The sequence below is a fragment of the Aulonocara stuartgranti genome (genome assembly GCF_965226115.1).
Source record: "Aulonocara stuartgranti genome assembly, chromosome: 16".
Taxonomy (NCBI): domain Eukaryota; kingdom Metazoa; phylum Chordata; class Actinopteri; order Cichliformes; family Cichlidae; genus Aulonocara; species Aulonocara stuartgranti.
Window position 1 is genome coordinate 15,313,917 of NC_138952.1, and position 23,665 is coordinate 15,337,581.

The following is a 23,665-nucleotide window of genomic DNA, read 5'->3' on the forward strand; positions in this document are numbered from 1 at the left end:
ACAATTTTGTTTAATTGTCTGGTTGCAGAGGATGTGTGTGTGATGTCGATGCGTGAGGCCCAGGTTCTGAGGCCTTTGTTCTTTGCTGCTTCGGGTGCAGTCTTCATGTGCGAGTTTAGGATCACAGTAAATTCTTTCACCGTCTCGTGATGTCTAACACTCCACTCAGACATTAACAAACACCACGAGGTGCAGAATCTGCCACAAGTTCCAGTACCTCACTGTCTGTATTTTTCTCACTGAACAGCTGGCAGGCTCTTCTCTATACATGTTATCCGCAGACATTTGGAGAAACGCTACCTGCTTGGCCTGTGGTTGTGAGAAAACTTAAAGAAAACCTCTGTGAGTATATGTAGCTACAGGAAGTGTAGTTTCCAGAGCTCATTCGCTGTGTGACCATTACAGAACAACCACTTAACAACCAGAAAATAAATGAGTGTCAAACAATCTGAAAATACATTGTTAATATCCTTGGATTTACCCATCATATGTAAAGCTCAGAACATTACAATTGTCTCTTTTGTCATAACCTCTTGATTTTACCACTTAAAAGAAAAACTCTTCCAGGTATGAGGCTCTAGATTGCCTATAGTGATAACCTTCAGCTTTTGTCTGAATAATCTGTGATAAATAGGCTTTTAAAATCACCTCTACAGTTGTGTTTGAATTCGTCTCTGTCTTTTTTTTATTTCAAAGAGAACTGGTGATAGGTATGAAATGGGTTTTTGTTTCCCATTTTGCTCCCGGTCATGTTTATGTAGTTTTTCATGTCCAGGCAGTTGCGGTAGGACCTGAAATGGTGGAGAAAGAATGCACCTGATTTACAAAGGAGACCATTCAGTGCACAGACCTACACGGCTATCAAAGCACTGCACAGCCAGCAGGCAACGATTAGCAGGGCGTAGCTCAAACCACATCTTTCACTTAGACACACACTCATGTGCAAATGCACAAACACCCAAACACACATGCAGACTTGGATGCCCACAAACCTCAGGTGTATCCACATTAGACACTCCCTGTCTTTCCTTCTGAAAAGCAAAATATGGACTCCAGGGAAAAGCAGTGAGCCTGGTTGGCCCACCTCGAGGTTACTTTTTGCTACAACAAACATTAGGAGCAGGACATTTCGCGTCACATAATGAAGGACTTTTAAGAGTGATGGTTGTAATCATTTTTGATCACATTCCATATATATAGATTTTGGATTGTCAAGCTATTTTTGATTGTTGAAGCTGGCTAGCATTTTCCAGGAAAAGCACATATTAACAACCTGTACTTCAATGACAACCTCAAGTCTGTTGCTTCTCTTTTTTCCTTGCCCTGACACTGAAATGCACAAAATGTAACATTTTTTTTTTTTTTTAAACCAAAAAAAGAAAGCTCTCCCCTGCTTCTGCTTTACAATGACATTTTCTCGTAGATCCTCATTAATCCTATCACCATTTAGTGGAAATTACTATAAGTAATAAACTGTTGTGGTGCACATGTGACTGTGGTCAGAAGAAAGACTTCTAGGAACAGCTGGAAGACACAAACTAAGTTCAGGTTATATTAACAGCTAAACAACTGTTATCCTAAACCTGTATTAAAAAAGTTTTTTTTCAGCATATAAAGATCCAAACCGGAGGCACAGACAGTCATAGTACCATGGATGTCTACCCATGCTACTTGCGCCAAGTTTAAAGTGATAAGAGGTCACGGTAGTATGGCCTTTGTGACTTTTACGTTCATTCGTTCACAGCTTTTCTCTGAAAGAGGATACAGACTCAGTCATCATCAAAAAAAAACACGGTGACAACCTCCAGACTGCTCCACTGACGACTTCAAAATATGACTTCCCAAACTAAGGGGGTGAATTGCGCCCCCCCCCCCCCCCCTATCCCACTCTCTTTCTGCTCACTCCTCACCCTTCACCCATCAGTCGGCAAACAGTTTTTTCTACTTCAAAGACTAGAAAAAACAGTTTATCAGTTAACGTGCCTGCGTGTTTTCACATGGTCTTTGAAGAGGTGATAGTGGCTGTCATGACAGTTCATTGGCTGGAGAGGTCAGCGGGCCACAGGTTTTTCTAATTACAGCGTGACCTTCCTGGGCAGACACATTCCTTCTGTCTGATTTCTTTTTTTTCCTCTCCTCCGTTTTGCTTTCATACCTTCCTCAGCCATTGTCTGTGATTTAAATAAGTACCTAAAGTGTTCCTTTTATGCAGTAGATGATCATGTCACCCATAGGAGATACTACAAAGTGCCAGCTGTTCGTTGCTTCGCTTTGATATTTTTCCCAAGCGTTTTGAGGGTTGGGTTCCTTCTCATCTGCTGCCATCTCTTTGCAGACACCAGCCCATGCTGTCACAGTGTCTGACTCTCAGAAAAGTCTGTGTGGGTGTCTGTTGAGAACTCTGTTCAGTCCTGGGCTCGGCGCCCCCCTTTCTTTCTCTTTAAACCTACTTTGCTCTGCGCTGCTCTGTTCTGCATTTCTGAACACAGATTTTTTTTTCTTCTTTCCTTTTTTGTAATTGTGCCTGCAGATGAATGTCTTGCCATCCTTAGCTCAGGAGGGTTTGCAGCAGCCTGAACTAATGACCTTGGTTCCTTTGTGCCCACCCTCAAAGGAACAGAGGATAACTGCTTCAAGTAGGAGCAGTTTGCATTGAGTGCTTCCTTTTCACATTTAAAAAGTCTTCTAATAAATGTGTTATTTTTGGATCGGTTTTTATTTGAAAACTCTGTCTGCTCAGAATTTGCTCAAAACTGACAAAAGCATAGAATTGAATTTGGAAGTATATGCAGTTGAAGATCATCCTAAAAAAGCACTGCTTGGTGCCCGAATGGTTTATCTACTTTTAAATATATTATTAATCTTTAAAATAAATGTGCTTGTTGAAAAGTTCCTTCTGTTCTGAGAATGAATTGAGGCAAGATTGATTGAAGCTAAATTTGCACAGATTTCCCACTGACAGTGAAGAGTACAAAGCTGCAAGCTTTTCGCTGGTCCTTGTTTGCTTATGGGATTAGGCTCTTTGCAAGGATTTGGTGAACAGCCTTTGTGCCGCATCCTTGTCCATTTAACATTACCGAACAGGCTGTTGTCCAGAGGTTACTGGTGTTCTCATGACCTCACCTGGCCCCAGATGAAGCTGTGCCTAATGGTCTGTGCTAATGGCAAGCTAAATCTGTTGTTAAACCACATCTCCATGGCAACCTAGGTCTCCAGACCACATTTTGCACTTGTGTCTGAAAATAAACCCCACTTTTGTCTCAGAGTAGCTTCTTAATATTTCTAACAGATAAAAGTGAGAAATTGTAGGTTTTTGCAGAAGTATCAGGGTGGAAAAAGATGTACATCTGTAAAGTCATGTCCATCCCTCATCAGTCAGCATTGTAATTCAACCACATTGCAGCGGTGTGGCTCCCCGAGCTCTGTTCACAGTATTAAAATGATTGATCATAGCTTAGATGCGTGTGCTAGGCTTGTCCATCTGTCCTATGTGACAGCTGTTTCTGCGAGTTGGAGAAGATGCCATTGCAATTAACCCCCATGTAAAACCCGTGCAAGAATTTTTTTATGGCATTACTGTGGAAAGATTAATGGGTCAGTTGCTCAGCAGCACCGCAAATCAACCCTTTTTAATTGCATCAGTAAAACCCCCCCCCCAAAAAACCTTCTGTACCTAGACCAGGGGTCGGCAACCTGCGGCTCTTTAGTCCTTATACTGCAGCTCGGCATGGTTTGGGAAAATAAATTAGAAGTATTTAGCTGAAGTGTATTTTATTTATGTTCATTCTTTTTTTTAACTTGTACTTCTAAATTGGAAGATTATTGTGATATTGAAATGAAAAAATAATAAAATATAATTTTATTTTTTATATCGCTCTAAATAAGCGTCACACTCGCGGAAGCCGGTGTACCCGCCGAAATACCGTACATTTATCGAGACTTTCAACCCCAGGTAGGCCAATTATGGATCTTCGGATCCACATTATGTCAGCAGCTGTTCTCAACCGTGAACTATGTTAAAAACAAACACCGCTCACGCCTCACAGATGACAGCTTACAGTCCTGCGTAAACATGAAAGTGACTTCGTACAGCCCCGATTTGCAGACGCTGTGCGCAGAGGTTCAGGAGCAGAAGTCCCATTGTAAACCTATCACAGCAGACCCGACAATGTTTGCATGAACATGCTTTTCAGCATCTCTTTATTGACCACTTTTCATACACGGTTGCTGTACGCATACAGCCGGCTGTAACTTTTCAGCTCACAGCCCGACATATACCACCAACAACAGCATAGATGGCACAGACGTTAAGGCGGCGAGGCATGATTGCGGGTGCCGCTCAGGTGCATCCGCCTCCCCTGCAGCGTCGCTGCAGACGACGCCCCGCCACACACCTTAACCTGGTAAAATACATATTTAGGCAGAATTTTGCAAATATCTATTTTTCATTTTTTTTAGCAGCATAGTGCTTTTTTTCCAATTATTTTTTTTAAAAGTCAGGTCAAGGCTCCAAAAGCCCAAAGGCGATATAAGGGTGGTAGCTCACAACAGTTTTTATTTGCTACATGGATCATTTTAGTTCAGCTGGGTGTCTTTTTGTTATATTTCTTTAAGAGTTCAAAATGTGTTAATTACATAAATAAAATGTAACTTTCTCTGTAGCACTTTCATAAGCAACACACCTTAGTTGTTCACACAAAGCATAAAGGTAAAAAACAATATATACAGTGTTAACTTAATTTTAGATGTCAAAAAGTATTTGCGGCTTCCAGTGTTTTCTTTTGCGTGGAAACCGGGTCCAAATGGCTCTTTGGGTCTTAAAGGTTGCTGACCCCTGACCTAGACCATTGACCAGAGAGAAACATAAGAACACTAAAGTCCACCAAAGAAAATCTCAGTAGACTGAAATTGTCTATAATTATTAACCAGTTAGTTGTGTGTAGCACAGACTACATTACCTTGATATTCTACATTTTGTTAGGTACACTACTGCTTGCCTTGTTGGCCTAAATTGATATTAGACATTAAAAGCTTGTATTTTCAGCATAATAAATTATTTTTAAATTGTTGTTTTATGCTGAAATAATGTCAGCTTTGTTGGTTTTTCAAGTTCAAACACACCGATCTTCTTCTTTTATATGATGCCAATTAGTTTGAAGCCAATGTAATGTAAAATTAAACATTAAACTTAGACTCTTAACAGAGTTTCTGAGTATGGTTGACTCCAAAGTTGCAAAAAGGCAGGGGAGTTCATAAAATGCTTTCTTTCTTTTTTTCCCTAAAGGTGGTCTTTTCCTACTACTGCCAAAGATATCGGCTCAGTCTTACACAGCTATCGATTTAGACCTTTTCTGATCAGTGAGAATTTTTTTCAGGTGAGAGTCTATTGACCAAACAATTGACTGGTCGACCCTGACGCTACAGCTATATTCTTTACAAGTCCTTCGCTGCACCTATTGAATATAAATAATTCATTAAGAATGCACTCCTTGCTGGGTTAGTGCCACTCAAGTAAAAAATTTTAAAGCACAGAAAACAACTTACTCCCTAATGTTCACTCAAAAGGCTGATTAGTGTCATACAAGGATGGATAGGAGGCGAGAGGGATATTTACCCTGTAGTCTGGCAGTGAACAGTGTCCCACTTGTCTAGTCTGGGTACTGAGGAGGCCTGCAGAGAGACATTCAAACATGATTCTACCAGCATGAATATCAATAACTCTCCAGCCAAGACTGTCAACAGTGGATGTGCCATAATTTATTCTAAAGCTCTTATGAAATGAGGTCAAACCCTCGACAACTCAGCATGGACACTGGGCTCATTTGGATTTCCATGGATGGTAAAACATTTGCGTTTGTGTCATGTACATCTTTTGTTTTCTTTTTCTTTTGTCTTTTGGATGCATTATGCTAATCTGAAAGAGTGTAATTATTTTTTTTCTTTGTAGGAAACGCAACCAGCTGGAGCACCTGTGAAATAGATTGGTAGCGTCCTTCTGCATTCTGTCTGTCTAATTAGAAAACTGCAAGTGGTTGTTGTTCTTGGCAACACAATATGTTTCACATCGCAGGATTTAGGTTTGACTTAAATACCCTTTTATTTTCTATGTGCTACCAGAGGTCCTCAAAGATTCTCTGTACGTTCTTTTTAACTCAAAAACACTTCTGCCCCCCCCCCCCCCCCCCCCCCCAAAAAAAAACACACACACACACACACACACACACACACACAGAATCTCTTTGCAGAATCACACCATCATTAATCTGTCAATCTTTGTGGAGACCCAGACTTGTGCATTGTATTCATAAATTCTAGTGTACCCATTGTCATCTTCTATAAATCTTAATTAATGTGAAATTGCCTGCACGTGCGGAGGCTGATTTCCACCCCTTTTCATATATAGGCAGGTAGACACACATTGGGGAAAGGAATAAAGGGAAATGTGCTGTTTAACGGAACAAAAGCTTCTAAATTGGGGGGGAAAGATAATCAAGACTTTGAAATAAGACCCGTGATCCCTGTAATAGGCATGTAACTCTTAGGGAATGTGTCAGAAGGTGGCAACTGTCTGACACTCGTCACGATAGCCATTCCTGCTTTCACATACCAACCCCTACATGGTACAGGTTTTGGACCAGGCAGTCAGAGGAAGATCACATTCATGTGTGATTTGCTGACTTCAAACATGATTTCAGACATGCAAGTAGTGCACCATTATCCACTTAGTGTGGCCTCCCTACTCGTTGTTGCACTATATTTAGAATCACTACCACTTTTGTGTCCTTAACAGGCGCCTTTTTTCTTTATTGCATTAACTAACAGATAACAGTTGGTAAGGAAAATATTTGGTCAAGGCAGGCCTACTATCAGCACTGAGTTCAGCTGCAGGTGCGGGCAACATGAGAGACTGGGACTGTTGTGGAGGGCCGCACCGTGTTTCTCTCTTTATAAGCTTCTTGGTGTGACCCTCCACAACAGTCCCAGTTTCTCATGTGGCCACTTGGGTAAATTAATTTCACCTCCCTTGGTTCAGAGCAAAGATCCCTGGTGCAGAGCAGACCATGCACTCATGTACGTGCACGCACATAAGTGCACACTAACGTAGGCAAATCTGTCTTAGATGATTAAGGATCTCTATAAGATACACCTCAATAAATATTTTTATTGCTAATTTGTTTGTGACAAATAACAGAGCAGTATAATCAGCTGCCTCCCCAGTGACCCTGCATCGCCTCAGCCTTTAATTACCAGCTACAATCTAACTTCAGGAACTTCTCCTGGTGGCACATGAAGAAGTCCTGCACCTGCTGAAGGTTCTAGTTAGTGTTCCCTTCATCCTCAGAGCAAATCAGAAGAGCAGAACAATGAATAAACGCTAGAATTATAACTTTCTGTCCAAAATGGTGAAAGTTAAAGTTTGTCCAAAGACTCTTGACTGGTCAGCCTGTCTGTAGGAAAGCACAGGATACGAAGGGTGAAAGTTACCCAGTGACTGCACTATCAAAATAAGAGTGATTGAATTTTCCATTAGTAAACTGACCAGAGACTGTTTTTCTGTGGTTGGATGATTTAAAAAAAAATAAAATAAAAAATTGGTTGTTGTGTTTATGTCAAACATTGTCTGTATTTTGGATTTCCACCTCAGGATATCAGACAAGCTCTGAGACTCTAAGATCTACTTCATTTTAGTATTTCTGCTAATATGTGGGTTGTTGTCTTTCTGGTCTGCTTCTCGGCCCCTTTATTGGCATTCCGGTTGCTTCCCTGTCACAAATCTTAAAATAAAACATGGCAAAGATATTGTCTGGTTCATATCTTTTTCCCATACCCACTTAAATTGGCAATTTGTGAAGAGGAATGGGAAATGTCATGGTGCCTGCCCAGTGCTACCCTTCACCTCCTCCTCCTCTTTCCCCCCAAGACCCACACATACTCCTCCCTTTCAGTCACACTTCCCCAGGGGCCAGTGGGGAAGGCATTCCAGAGCTCGGGCTACTGCAGGGCTGTGTTTCAGAGGAAAGAGAGCGAATTGCACACTCTTAGTGTTTCTAGCTCCAAAACCCTTTGCAGTCTTACTTTGCCTGCAGCATCTTAACATTGCATAAAGCACCTAATTACCAAGTACATATGCATTTAAAGCAAAGCTTTCCTGTTTCTAAAAAGCTAAAACTAAAGATTCTCCTCAGGGACCGCACGGATAGATAAGTAATCCTGTGAAAACAAGTAAGAGAAGAATATCTCTAGAGAGTTTGAAAACTTCATGAAATTTGATGGTTGCAGGCAAAATTAAAATCTTGCGGCATGGCCGTGGGGAGGATGTTAGTGCCTTACTTTAATTGTAGCAAACAGGAAGTCATTGAAATGGGAAAAATCCTGCCAAGATGTCACACATGACACTATTTCAGGAATGAACCTGGGCTGAAATTGGAAAAGCCGAAACAAAAAAGCCATAGCAAGAGAGCTAACAAGTCGGTGGGATTTATTATTTATCACTTTATCAGTCTATGTTTTACAGCCTTTTCTCAGGCTGCCTTGTACAGTATTTTGACCGTTTCTATGGCTACCACTGACTGAGTAAAGTGGTCTGAAATGAGAAGGGCCTCATGGGGAAAGCAATGATGCCTCCTCAGTGTTTCCCAGATTGGTTGCATTACTTTGCCGCAACAAGTAATTTTTATTTTTTTTTTGGTATTGGAAACCAGAAAGCTTTGCGTCTTATTAACATATTACATCCAATTTGTCCTGCGTCACTATAGATGACTCGTACTGAGGACCCTCCCCCCACTCCGTATTCTTTATTGTCTGTCTGTCTCTCTCCTCTCTGCGGGTTTCTGTGTGTTAACCATGACAGCTTTTGTGAGACTGTCACCTTGGTCTCGGAAGTACACAGTAAATCCACATTGGCACTCAGTCTAGCGAAAGAATTCTCTTCTTTGGTGGATTGTTCCATGGTCATCGTGCTTTGTGTGCTGACTGAAAGAATCTGCATTAATTATAGTCTTTCTTCATTTTGTGTGTAGGGCTTAAGATTAACTGGCGAGAAGCTGATACTTGACTGAGTTTGTAGTTTTGTACAGTATGTGTGTGCAGAGGGGGGAGAAAAACGTATCGTGGCTTGTTATCGCAACATACTGCATTGACTTATATCATAGTTTGCACCTTAAACTTTAGATTTTTGGGGCAGGCAAGTTGATAAATTAATAGAGACAATACTGTTTCTTTGGTAAATTGTTTTTTTGTGTGTAGCATATATAGTATAAGAACTGTTCACTGAGAAATGTGTCAGCCATCACATGGTATCACAAGCCAATGAGTCAGTATGCATCCCTCCCTTCATTAGGGTTTAATCTAGTTCATTGTCTGTGAATGGTGACAAGGTTGCTGTGAAAATTTGAAGCGACTGGTGTGGAAATGTCATTATCCTGTCCTGATATGTTTGGGCATACTTTTAATTTGGTGTTAGAGAAAGGGTGTTAGCACTTTGTTACCCTGTTTAACAGTGAAGTGAACTACTGGATAGTACAGAGTAGAGGCAAATAAGCTACATAAGCAGTATACCTTTGTAGGACAATGCAAAAGGCCCGTGTCTTTCACATGGCAAATGCATTTGCTCACAAGGAGTGACGGATCCGATTTGTTTGCACAGATTTAAAAGGAGAAATGCACTACACAGACTCACTTCAGGTAATTACAAATGAGTCAGCAGTGTAAACAGAAAGGTAGAAGTGGAAATGAGATAGGACACATGGGGGGGGGGAGTATTAATTTGAAGTTGTAGTGATACGACTTTGGTGTGGATAATCACTTTGCATACTAGCCTTTGTGCATGACTATATAATGTAATCAGTTTGCATCAGAAAGAAACACGAAGGCCTAAATGATCCACATGCATAATTAAAATACTTTTGCACTTTTAACCCATACTCATATCAGTATTTATTCCGTTTTAAGAGTTTCCTTTTATGAAGTTTTAATGAAAATGATAGTTTTTCCTTCTTTATGGCATTCTTGCAAACTTACGAGTCAGCCAGTTGGAACATTTGTTGGAATAAGCATTAAAGGTTGTCATAGTTTGACCTGGTCAAATAATTGATTTGTATGCTAATGTATATTTATCTAAATCAGTATCTTGAAATAATATTGAACTGTTTTTATGGGTTGGGCATGTCCTCGTGGGCTCTGGACCTTCACTTTGATGAGGACGAAAGAACGTGCAAGAGACTGTAATCATTTTTACATCATCCTGGGCCAGCATGGTATAATTAGAAAGGGCTGATTTCTTGAACCACAGCAGGGGTTGAAATTGCAGGCCTTGCCCCAACCAGGGTTTTGGAAAGTAACTGAAATAGCACTGGCGAGTTTCTGTCCTTGTGTCCTCCTGCGTTACTTGGTATCGCTCAGATGGCAGCGCAGTCGCCATGACACGCTGCTGCTTATCCACCAGCACTGGGATGACACGCTTTTATGTGGCGCTTCTTGTTTTCAGAACCAACTACCAAAATTACAACTTTGTCATAATCTCTTTAACATGCATTATGGCTGAAATCTGTATCGGCCACGACCTGCTGGCAGCTTTTACTGCGTAACCAGGAGCGGACTTTGTTGGAATAGTGCTTCCGTCTAAATGGGGGCGGGCGTGTGCCTTGCCCTGCTGCAGTTATCATTAACCAGCGCAGAATCAGAAATGATAGTTCTTTCATTATTATTTAAAAAGTAAAGTTTTATTACATGCACTGCAACCCTAAGCTTTTCTAGATGTTATGCAATTGGCTGCACAGGAGAATGCAAATGTTATGAAAAGTAGTTTCACATTAAAATCTTCTGATTGCTCACATAGGGGCTTTTTTAAAACACATCTTATGCTTTAACAGTCAAGTTGAAGTTGAAGATTTTTATGAGGAAAGACAATAAACGATAGCTCTGTGGTCATGTATGTGGTGGACATGGTCGGTGCCTTAACCCCAGGCGCACTGGGGTAATTAATTGATGTAGGATTAGCAATAGAAATGCAAGGCTTGTCATATGGTTTGTGTTAAATGCTCCCCACTGGGGAGAAATCAACTTAGCTTCCTTGCATCGTCTCATCTCTGTTTGCATAACCCACAGTCACAGTTATATGCACAAACACACTCCCCTAAGGACCCTTTAAAGCGTCTCTGTCAGTGTGCGTGCAGTGGGTCCCACTCAGGTCAAGGTAACGACAGGTCCTGGCCTTCACTGGGTGACCTTTGAATCATTCACAGGTTTTTTTCCATGTCTGCAGGCATGCAGAGGTGTCATTGCGGCCTTTCTGCTTCCTGTCTCTGGCATTCTTCTTTGTTTAGGAGCCCTTTAAAAAACAAGACTGCTTTTTGTCCCCTCTGGTAAGGCAGAGGCGTGGAGTAAATGGGTCCCTGTTTCTGATTAGCCCAGCAGACCAGCGGAACTCATATCCCCAAAGAGAGACATGGGTTGCTAATAGTAGTTTCCCCTCTCGCAATTGAGTCTTCTGTGATTTCTTCAAACCTCAGGCTACAGACAGGAGTCAGCACTAATTTACTGAAGACTTGAAAACTTAACCGAAGCTAATTGACATTACTGTGGTTCACCACAACGGCAGTTACTATTTCGTTCGGTGTACTGACGTATGATCTGTATTGCTAGTTGGGTATTATCTTGAGGTTGATAAATTCATACATATTAATTTGTGGCAATGATGAGTGGGCAACTTTAAATCTGCAAAATAGATTACATTGCTATTAGCCGGCGCTGTGCCTAGATTGGTCTTTCCATGCAGGATTGGTTTTCACTGAAGCAAGACTTGTTTTTTTCCATTTAGGGATCAAACTCTTACTGAGGTACTGAGCAAAGTCATGGTAGAGATTGTGGGAAACAGTTTTTGTGTATGATGCACAGTATTACTGTGTTTTGATAGGTAAGGAAATATCTAGGCCTACGTGTGAGTTTATTTTTTCAAAATCTACTTCAATTGAAAAACTATCAGTAAAGTCTTATGGGTGCAGACAATGCACAGACTAGGACGGAGACCCCTGGGTGCACGCCCTGGGAGTGTTGCTTGGCAGCCACATGGAGAGATGAAGCTCACAGCCAAACGTCACACCCCACTGAACGGGATTGTGGAGAGACCCTGAGCGCACAAACAGCAGCTGCAGGTGTTAATAATCTGCAAGCTGAACTAAACAGCCAGTGAGTTTGTGCTTTTGTGCCTCTGTGAACTGCTTTGATACCTTTGAGATCAATTTTAAATTGTGATATTTCGTTTTAAAGGGATTAAGATTAGAGGCAGCATAACATGTACAGTCATATATTTTCAACGAGGATCGTGTTTTTAATATTAGTCATCAGAGAGCAGTTTAGCTTTTGCACCTATGAAGGCCCACCTGTGCAGGCACATGGTCTCTGGTAAGAGTAAAAAAGCCAGTTTTACCTCCTTGAAGTCTCAGTCTTGTCAGGTTTGGTTTATGAAGCTGCTAGAAACACATGAACGAGGCTGCGACACGTTAACTGAAGCTCTGTGGGTTAAGTAAAAAGTGTCTGACAAGGCTGGATATTTTAAAACAAAGATGAACTACAATGAAATGCGTAATGCACTAAAACCTTTTGAGAGCAGAGTTTTTCATTTTTTTGTTACCACAGCTTGAAATATAGTCATTTTCTTTAGCCTTTATTCCCCTGTTTGTGCCCGTTGTGATTTAGTACAACTGTCGGCCTAAAAACAACAGTTTCCAGTTTTAAACGTTTTATAGTCTTAGGTCAGAGACACTCAGCTGACATAGCTGGTTTGGGTGGTGGGCAACAAACACACTGTAATTAGCTGAGTGGCAAAATGAAAGGATCTCAGCAAGACGAGGGACGCAACACTTGTTTTCAGAATAAACATGAAAAATAATAAAGGCTTGTTCTTTTCCCAGCTCCGAATTCATCAGTGTTATAGTCTTGCAGAGAGAAAAAGATAACAGTACAGATAAAGAGCTGGAAATGAAACTCTTGAAGTCACAAGCTTTTTCCCACAAAATACCTAAAATACCTGCAAACAACAGACAGTTAGTGAATTGTCTATTATCTCTACTCTGTGGTCAATGACACGCAACTGTGTTTGCACCACTAACGTAATGTTCTCATCTGTACCATGGTCGTGAGAAATTCTAACAGGCCCATGATCCCTGGTTTAAATATATATTATATGACCTTGTTTTTCAGGCATCCAGGTCTGTTTTGACTTTTTTCCCCCCACCTCTACCAGACATCCTTGTTTGTCGTTCCAGCAACCTTGTGAGAGACTTATCGGTGATGTCCTTTTACTGAAAACCAACAGTTTTCACTCTTTTCCTTAATGTCTCCAAATTTCTGCAGTCATTTTTTTCACAGCTATTTCTCCTTCAGTCCTTACTATGACCTGAATGGACCCCAGAAATTTCTTGACTGTAAGAGAAAACTGGGGCCAAGTTCAGCAAAACTTACTATTAGTGGGGATGTTGTTTGTCAGTGGAGAGAGAATTATCAGGATTCTAACCAGCACATTTTCTGAAAGGCTGTAACTGTACGTATATTTTTCTTGGACTGTTTGATATGGGGCGATCGTGGCTCAAGAGTTGGGAGTTCGCCTTGTAATCGGAAGGTTGCCGGTTCGAGCCCCGGCTTGGACAGTCTTGGTCGTTGTGTCCTTGGGCAAGACACTTCACCCGTTGCCTACTGGTGGTGGTCAGAGGGCCCGGTGGCGCCAGTGTCCGGCAGCCTCGCCTCTGTCAGTGCGCCCCAGGGTGGCTGTGGCTACATTGTAGCTTGCCATCACCAGTGTGTGAATGTGTGTGTGAATGGGTGGATGACAGGTTGTGTAAAGCGCTTTGGGGTCCTTAGGGACTAGAAAAGCGCTATACAAATACAGGCCATTTACCATTTACCATATGTTTTGTGCATTCTGTATCCTTGCCAGAGGCCTGTGAGATAGTTGAGTTTTACAGTTCCAGGGAAAAAATGTGAATTATTTTAGCCCTGAGATGCCGAAGCCTCTGCAGGTTGTTGGGATATCTCAACTGACATGACTCTTAAGTGTTGCTTGTAGGCTGGAGGCTGTGCCTATTGATTAGCAGATGTGGTGGTTGTCAAAGAGAGGGCTCGAGGGTGGGCTACACTGCTCAGCTTCCTGGGTAAAGCACATTCCAGGGTGCTGGCTTGGATGCAGATCTCATCGGGAAGGAACACTGCACGATGGTTGTGGAAGCTTGGACGTGCACTTCAGTCTCGCAGTGTTTGCCCATCCATGCTACATGTGTCTTTCAGGTTTCCTTGAGTTCCAAGGGAGGGTTTTTTGTTGTTGTTATGAAATATCCATTAGCATGTTATTGGTCTGTTTACAAGTGACAGTAAAATTTAGTGAAAGGCTGACAGCCGACTTGGTCATGAAAGCTTTTTAATGACTATGTTTTAGGCGGTTTTTTTTGGCATTGCATTTCCATTCCTTTGATGTAATTTCTAACAGTTTTTGAGTCTTTGAAACCTCATTCATGTTCAATATTTTAATTTCAAAAAATATCAGTGAGAGACCAGAACATTTTTCTATTCAAACCTGTGGTACTTGCCTGTGTAACAAGGTTGCACAACAGTACAATGATTGCCCAGACACAAAATTGTGTGGTCATGATTTTAAAAAAGGGACTTTTGCTTTTCTTGTCAAAAGCTGAAGGATTTTTTTTTTTTTTTTTTTTTTTTACCTGATAGCTGTATGTCTTTTTGACATTCAAAAATGCCATCCTGTGGGAACCAAACTGCTTTCTGCTGCAGGAAAGGTTGCCAAGGTTTCCTCTGAGGTTTTTCATTTCTGGCATTCAGAGTCAGGAAGGTTTTGGTACATGATTTCATTTGTGTCAGCCCCAAGGTCTATTTTTTAATCTAAAGTGTACACTAAGGGTTTTTTTTTTTTCATTCTAAGATACTTTTTTAAAATAGCAAATTATAACTAGAACTATAAAAAATACATTTATTGAGCTGTCCTTGTAAAATTTTGCAAAGTTGAGTCTTTAAAACCCAGGAGACATGTACTTTCTAATGGCAAGACACCTTTTCACTGGCCCAAAATAAATTAAATAAGGGTGTTTAATGTTTTAGCAGTAAAACGGGGGTATATTGAAGCTGTATAGTTTAATCAGACGAATTTAAGAAGATCAAAAGTTCAGACATATTGAATATTCAGTGGATTCAGCATTTTTTCAGATCTAAGAGCAAGGTTTTGCCAGATTTGTTTAATGACCGTTAATTTAATTATGTGTATAGTTTAAAACAAAAACGACTACATCTACATGTGGTCAACCACAGAAACCTGTGGTTCTGAGTAAAGCCACCCAAGCTCAGAAAATGTGAATTAGTGAGACAAGATGAAGCAAACCAGTTGGTAAACACAGCTAATAGTCGGCGATCAGAGTCATATTGCAATACATTGGTTGTTTAGTAGCCCTCAAAGCTTCAGATCTTTTCCTACACAAAAATCCAAAAGACACTAGCAGAGTAAGAAAATATGGTAAGCCTAAAGTCAGTGGGTCTATGTTGGGTGTCAAACATAAGGCTCAGGGGCCAGAATCGGTCCAGCAAAGAGTCCAGTCCTGCCTCCCTTTGAAAAACTTAAGGCAAGGCATAAATTTGAGCTTTTTAACTGTATTTCTTTTTCAACTTTTCTTATTGATACAGACGTCCCCCATGGCTGTGCGTACTAAACCAAAGTTTAAAAACAAAAACCGAGCACTTTCTGTTAATTAACCAAATCTTTGTTTAATAGTTACAGGCAGTCTGGGCAACAAGCCAGCGGTAATTTTACACATTTATGTTTACAGTTTAATCGTGCTGACAGATTTCCTCCATTTACTATAGTCTTTGTCATGCAGAAAAACTGAAAGGTACAATTGAAAGTGCTCTGCTTTTTCTTATATGAAGGTTTATCAGGGGTGAAATGTGCAGCAAATCCTCTTTACACTGACAAAAAGGGCAGTTTCACTGGTCCATCCCACTCAAGATTAAGATTTGTGCTGATTAGGCTTGACGAATATTGAAAAGGGTTATGAAAATATCAGACTTTGCCTAGATCAAGTCCTTCTTTCTGTTTCATGGCATGCAGAAGTGGTCGTGCTTTGTAAACGCAGTAACAAGGTTGTGGTTCTCCTCAACAGGTGACGTTCATAGCCATAGTGTCCAAAGAAGATTCCCGACTGAAGGAAACCCCCAGCCCCAGGGGCCTGGCAGTGGTCTCCCTAATGCACAGGATGAAGTTTTCAGGTTAAGCCTTGCCAAGGGAGTGTCCATGTCGCTCCCCTCCTCACCTCTGCTGCCTCGGCAGTCCTACATGATGCCCTTGCGCAGTAACAAGCGATCACCAGGTACTGCTTGATTAAATTCAGTGCTTGCTTTTCCCCCTCTACCGTCTAATTCTCTTTCCTAAAAGTTAACTGCATGATGCTTGCCATTTTTCATATTATGAATATTTTTTCAGATCTGTTGTAACCTTTAATGTTCCCAAGTTGAGTGATTTTGGTTATTTTTAGTCTTTCTATTTTTTGAAAACCCATCCAGTCACTTAAAATAGATCACACGTCAGGTTCCTTTGCATAACTGCTGACAGCCATCCAGGAGTGCTAGTACAGATTTTAACATATTTATCTCAAAATATAGAAATTGTGAGCTTTGTCATTCTTGGAAAACTAAGTCACACTGTATCGAAAGTAATGATAGCTGGACCACTCTGGATCCCAGCAGTTACTCTGTGGGCGCAGTCTGTTTACAGAGAGTTGTTTTTTCCACTTCACCCTTGTATTTGATCGCCTTGTGTCGAAGAGGAGGCCTCCTGCGACTTCACTGTGTGTTTACACTTTGCTGGCTGATAATAGGTGTGTGTTTACATTTGATCTAAATCCTCCAAAGCTTCTTCTGTCCATTGCGTTGAGGGCATCTTTGTCAGCGGTTGTGGAGAGCTTCAAAGCCAGGAATACCTAATTGTGGCGGAACTCGTTTTAACCTGAGTCTTTGTATTTTGGAGACTTTGCAAAAGGGAGAGAAATCCTTTAAGTGGCCATTGTGGTCCCCACTCACATGTGGCACTCATCTGTGGGCTATCAAGCCATTGTTTAGAGTGGTTACAGCTTTGATCTATTTAGTGTAAAGATGAGGTGATAGGAAGTTTGTAGGTTGTGAATGTCTCTGTGAAAAAAATAATTGAATAACTGCAGTTTTAAGGGTTGAAGATCGCATCGTATTTCTTTGCATTTCTTAGGAAATCCTGTTTGCTGTAGCATTTTTCACTGTTATGCACATTTTCTGCAATTCTCCCAAATCCCAGTACTGAAATAATCCTGAGACCGCGATGCAGTGCATTATGCAGATGTTCAGTGGAAACTGAAAACAATTGCAAATGTGCTTTCTTGTTTAAAAAACACAAATGCCCTGCGAAGTAGAGTTTTGTTTGTTTAGCTGCCACTCAAGTTAAATGTGTTCATTTTCCTCGGATGACTCAGGATTTGCAATGAGTGCTTGAAATGAATGAGCACAAGGGGATGAAGAGAGCTATGAGGCTGGGTTTGTGAAGGAGAAAATGGCCCAGGGGACAGGGGAAAGGGGACACTCATTAAAAGCATATTCCCTCTTGGGGTGCTCTGAGGCATGAAAAAGGGGGGAAAAAGTGGAGGGACAAGATAGGATTTTATGGAGGACCACCAGCAGGAGAGGGCTGGGGGAGGGTCTGTTAATTCTCCTCCACTGTCCTCGCAGATAACTGAAAACCCATGGACGAGAATTATTAAACACGCTGCAGGAAGGGTTTCAGCTTTGTGACGATGATGCTGAATTTACCTTTTTGTTGAGTCATCAAGGTGTATATTCATTTAGTACGGATCACTCTTGAAACTAGCACGCGTTCATCTGAGTTACAGTAATCCGTATGCAGATGTTTGTAACAGCAAAGCATGAATTATTGGTAAATTCTGACACAAACATAAAGTTTACAAGCGTCTGGTCCTGTTTAATCAGAGCCAGAGGATGTTTTCATCCAGCAAACACATGTGGAGATCAGTCACTTCACAACAAAGGAACAGTGTTGCTTTTTACTGTTGTATTTTTTGTGTTATTTACATATTTTTATCACCAAGTTATAACTTCTCTCATTTAAGTAAGGGACACTCATAGGGATCGTTTTGAGCAGAGGAAGAATCACATGACCTGAGAAACACCTATTTTTATATGAGAGTGCAAAGCACTGGAACACAAAGCCTGGCTTGACTGAAAAAAGTAGCTAACCACCGTTGTGATCCCTATTATCTCCAACTGGGGTTTAGGTTTTTTCAAGCTAGCTTGACAAAGAAAGGCAAAGAAAGCCTGACTGTGTTGAACTTCATTTGTAGTGTGTAATATTTCCTGCAGCTTAACATCTCTTACAGAATAAACTGCTTATTATATACAAACTTTGATAGTTCACATGTCATAGATCGGCTTGTAATGGCTATAATCTTCGTTTTGAAGCTAGATATTCATTTTTTCCTCATCAGAAAGTAATAGAAACAATCCACGAAGCTTCTCTAAACAGAGAGAGTTGCTTTTATTCATGTGGCACAACGGTAGTGATTTCATATAACATGGATTATTCAGTGTGTAGAGACGAGATTGATTAGATGTAATAGAAAACAATGGGACACAATATAAACTGGCTTGCTACGCGGATGACATTTTGATTTACCTTGGACACCCAACATATTCTTTACCCAAGCTGATGCAGTCATTTGAACAATACGGCCAATTATCAGGCTATAAAATTAATATAGGTAAAACCCAGCTACTCTCATATAACTACAGCCCACCAGAAGAAATAAAATGTAGCTACTCTCTGGTATGGCAAACGGAGTGTTTTAAATATTTAGGCATAAATTTACCGAAAGACCTTACAAAACTATTCGAACAGAACTACCTACCCTTATACAAAAAAATAAAGGAAGATATAGTAAGATGGAATTTAATTCCTTTCTTTAGTTTTAATTCAAGAATTGATTCTATTAAAATGAATGTATTGCCAAGATTTTTGTATCTATTTCAAACCCTACCAATAGAGATTAACCAAAGTCAATTTAATGAGTGGGATAAAATGTTATCTAGATATATATGGCAAGGTAAAAGACCAAGGGTTCGCCTTAAAACACTACAGCTGGCTAAGCAAAAGGGAGGATGGGGCCTCCCTGACCTCAGATATTATTATTTTGCAGCGCAGATGAGAGCAATAATATGCTGGTGTAACCAATCATACACTGCCCAATGGAAAACCATTGAGGAACAAATGCTGTCTATACCTATTCAGGCAACTCTAGCTGACAATAACTTACAAACCTATATAAAAAATACTGATAACATGTGGGTGAAAAGGACCCTTAAAACATGGAGAACTATTATAAAGGAATATAAACTCGAGACCAATATTACAGTTCTTAAATGGTGTGCTTACGACTCAGAGTTCAAACCTAATGAACTGGATTCTAGATTCAAGGACTGGACAGGTAAGGGCATAACAGCCCTGTGCAGTATAATGAAGGATGGAAAATTGTTCAGCTTTGACATGCTTAGAAAAACATTTTCATTAGAAAAAGAAGACTTCTATCGATATCTGCAGTTAAGGCACTATGCCGACACGAAGATGAGAAACGTAACAATGATAAACACACGCTTGATGGAACTGTTTATAAAAAGCTATAACTCAGAAACTATTGATAGAATTGTATCATGTCTCTATAAGGGTCTAATGGATTTGAAACCACATTCGACTTCAGATATTAGAACAAAATGGGAGAAGGAAGGAGGGATAAAAATATTAGAGGAAGAATGGACGGCAATATGGAGATATCAGTGGATGTGTACCAGCTCACAAAAGTGGAGGGAATTTGGCTGGAAGTGCCTAATTAGATACTTTATAACACCTTCTCAGAAGTCTCATTATGATGATAACCCCCCTGCTTGTTGGAGGAACTGTGGAAATCAAAGTGCAAATCATTACCATATTTTCTGGGACTGCTCAATCTTGAGGGATTATTGGAGAGAAATACATAATGCCTTACAGGATATCTTTAAACGTGAAATACCTCTCGAGAGTAAGACTATGTTCTTTGGATATATACCTCAGGAATGGCCTAAATATGATAAACATTTAATAAATATTTTATTGGTGGCCTGTAAAAAGAATATCACCAGAAAATGGTTATCCCCAGAGAGCCCAAACATAAGTACATGGATGGAAATCACAATGGAAATTTATAACATGGAAAAGATAACAGCTTCTGTTAACCACAAGCTGGAGAAATTTACATCATATTGGGAAAACTGGGTTAAATATATCACGCCTCATAGGCCAGATTTTACTATTACAAACCAATAATTATGATGTATGTATATATATTTATAGGATCACCCCATACCAACACATCCGCGTTTTTTTTTTTTTTGTTTTTTTTTTCTCTTTTCTTAGGTTTGTTAGTTTTGTTTTTTGTGTTTTGATTTTCGGATTATGTGATGGTTTCAATTACTTCTATCGTTGTAAGTATTCTTCCCTTATGACTTGGATGTAAATTAAAATACTATTTCAGTATTTAAGGCAGATAACCTAAGTATGAAGAATGCTTACATGATGGTACATACTGTGAATGCCTGCTTTTGAAACCTTAATAAAAATATGAATTAAAAAAAAAAAAAGAAAACAATGTTGCTTCAGACAGGTGAGCCAACACATTTGATCTCCCCTTTTAAAAAAATTGCAGTTTCATGTTTTCTGATCGATTTACTAAAAGGGCATAAGGACATGTTCCTATAACTACATAAAAGAGCTTTAAATGGCTATCAACATATAAGTGCCATGTTAAATATAATAAAGCCCGACCTGTTATATTAGGTCCCTTTACATAGTTGACTTGATGCAAAATGTCCCCATTTATTCTTCCTTTTTCTATCACTGTGGGATTGTTTGATTGAGGTCACGAGGAATATTTCCCATATGTATGACCTATATCTGAATACACAACGCTGCCATTTAACTGATTGATTAATCCAGCAATGTTACCTATTAGAAGACTGAAAAGGGCCAGTATATCTAATTTTATTGATACATACATGGTGTGTCTGATAGCAAGGCTTAGTTGCTTAATATGCTCCATCAAAGATCTTCTGCGTTCCTCTGAGAGACATTTCTCTACAAAACAATAACTTGCCAATAGTGGAGAAAAGCAGTTGATTCATTTTTAATGTTTTTTTTTTTTTTTTTTTTTAGTGGTGTGAAACTACTCCTGTCAGCTAGTTCAGGTACACCGCATTCATTTATACATGCAGTAAATCCTTAAGTGCATTTTTTCGCACATCTGTTTGGTCTCCCTCCCGTGCTGCACATCAGCGCTGCACGGGCAGGGGAAGTGGTTTCACAGATTCAGAAAGCATTTTGTGGCTGGCCTTCATTTCCTGACACATTGGATAATCTACTGCAGTTTGGAAGGCCCCAGCTAAGTGGTTGTTCTTTTCATGAAAACTTCACAGGGGACAACAGAGAAACATTGAGTTAATTAGGAGTGTGACGGATGCCTGAGCCGCAAAGTCTGGTGGCGTTGAGTGGCACGGCTTTGATCAGCTAAGCCCAGAGCTTAGCCATGAAACACAGCGCTCTGACATGTGTTGTACAGCACCTAGACTTTACTGTGTGTTTAAAGAGCCACTCGCAGGCCCGTGAGGTGATTACGCTCTTTTGAATGTACCTGTCTTGCCTGTATCCCTCTTGTGCTACACGACTGTCTTCTTTTCAGTTTTATTTTTTTAACATGCTGGTTGAGATAGAAAATTGGGTTCAATTTTGTTCTTGGGATTTCGGGGGAGTTTTTTGTTTGTTTTTGTTTTAGTAGTTATAAATTCTTTGTGCCCCACCTCGTGACATTCTCCTGGGTATCTCCACAGTGACCTCCTCTGGTTATAGAAGGTTATTGTCCCATTTTTGGATTAAAAATCCTAATGGGCTGCTGATTGAGTTACGGGGGAAACCCCTGCACCCTTGTTGCATATGCAGCAGCTTGCAGCATCTCAGTGTTGGTCACAGGAAGTGTTTGAAAAATCATAAATAGCGGCTGAAATATTTTGGTCCCCATGATTTCCACTGAGAGGCTGAGGAATGATTGAGGCTGAGTTGATATGGACGCTCTTGTTGTACGTGCGGTAGCTGTGTGACCTTCCTGTAGGTAGATCCATGCTTTACCTCTTTGTCAGCCTGCACTGGCTCATAAAACAGCTATTCGCATTATTGTATTGCTTTTATGGGCAGTGGATCATTTTAATTGCCAAATATGTACTGTGGTCCCATGGGGATTGTTCTCTGGTAGGCTCTCGCGTGTATCAAAATAGGTTAACTGTTCTGATGGAACGTTGCCTTTTGGGGGCTTAAGGGATGATTAATTTATTGATTAGCTGAGCAGGCCTGCAAATCACCGCCAGAGAGTATGACATGTATTTGGCATAATCTCTCTACCTAGAAAAGCTTGGAGACTCGTTATTTTCTAACATCCATGTGCGAAGGTCACCTTGCTGATACCATTCCTGCTTAGACTCCTTTGTTTTCTCTTTCTCTACTGAGGAACAGTAGCTTTTGGCTTGCCAGACCTCGTCATGTTGCGTGTGTGTGTGTAGGTGGGTGTGTGTTTGTGTAAACTGATGACTTCATTGCTAGTGGTCTGATCCCTTGGCCTCGTTGTTGCTTATCTCCTCTTTATTTCTATTTTGTGGCAGTAGCTGTGCATCAACAGCATCCAGGCTGCTGTCTCTGAGTGGTGGCTAACCGTTTGAGTCATTGTGCAGTGTGTATTTTTTGTTCCTGTTTTGGTTTGTCCCATAACTTTAGCTCTGGCTGTAAGCGATAATAGCTCTACAGGCCACATAAAAATGTTCTGAAGATTATCTTTAACGTCTTTTCCAGAAAGATCTCAAATACCGCAGACATTAGGTAATGGTAATTTTGTAAAACACTTCAGGATGTCTACATAGATTTGCACGTTTTCGCAAAGCCTCATTGATAGGAAGCAGTCATTAACAAGATGTTCAAGTTGTTTCTGGTTTAGCTAAAACCACCTTGTCTAACAGAAGGCTGTTGTTTGCAGTTATACAGCTGCGGATTATTTTGAAACAGTTTTCACATTATTTTCAGCTTAACACAAATAATATTAAAGGAAACATGAAGGCGAGTACAGGTTTGATATATCAGTCTTCTGTCAAGAGGGTAGAAACTCTCTTCAAAGCCAGCTGTAGCCCTTTTGAGGTGAGCTCTCCTGAAGTCAACTCTGGGGTTTTGACAGTTACCAGACAGCCCTGGGGGAATATTGATGCCTTTCCGAGAGCTGAGCTGTAAAAGACCTTGTGAGGCTACAGGGATCCTTTGAAATGTTCTTCTGATGAGCACGCTATGAGAAGCGCTATCCAGTCCTCCACCTGACTGCACTTGACTACACCACAGGTTTAGCTTCTTATCACATGCGGTCTCCTCTTTCTTTCATCTGCAGTGAAATCTCAACTCACCTACTGCCCCAGAAACCAGTGCTGGATAAACTGTCATAGCTTCCTCTGCTGCTCAGTAGTGCTGAGATGTGTGCAAGATGTCGTCGTGTATTATAATAGATTGCCTTTTATGCCA

The 23,665-nt window shown here is 40.5% G+C and overlaps 1 protein-coding gene across 4 annotated transcripts in view; it reads left to right on the forward strand.

Annotated features, from left to right (window-relative positions):
• Positions 1-23,665, forward strand: part of tanc1b (tetratricopeptide repeat, ankyrin repeat and coiled-coil containing 1b) — a 115,953-nt gene that overhangs the window by 17,995 nt on the left and 74,293 nt on the right. For 3 of the 4 annotated variants that reach the window (XM_082507213.1, XM_082507211.1, XM_082507212.1), the window contains exon 3: positions 16,158-16,364. The exons of the other annotated variant lie outside the window; for it this stretch is intronic. In XM_082507213.1, coding sequence (XP_082363339.1) covers positions 16,158-16,364 — 207 coding nt within the window. The remainder of the gene's footprint in view (positions 1-16,157; positions 16,365-23,665) is intronic. 4 annotated transcript variants of the gene reach the window in all.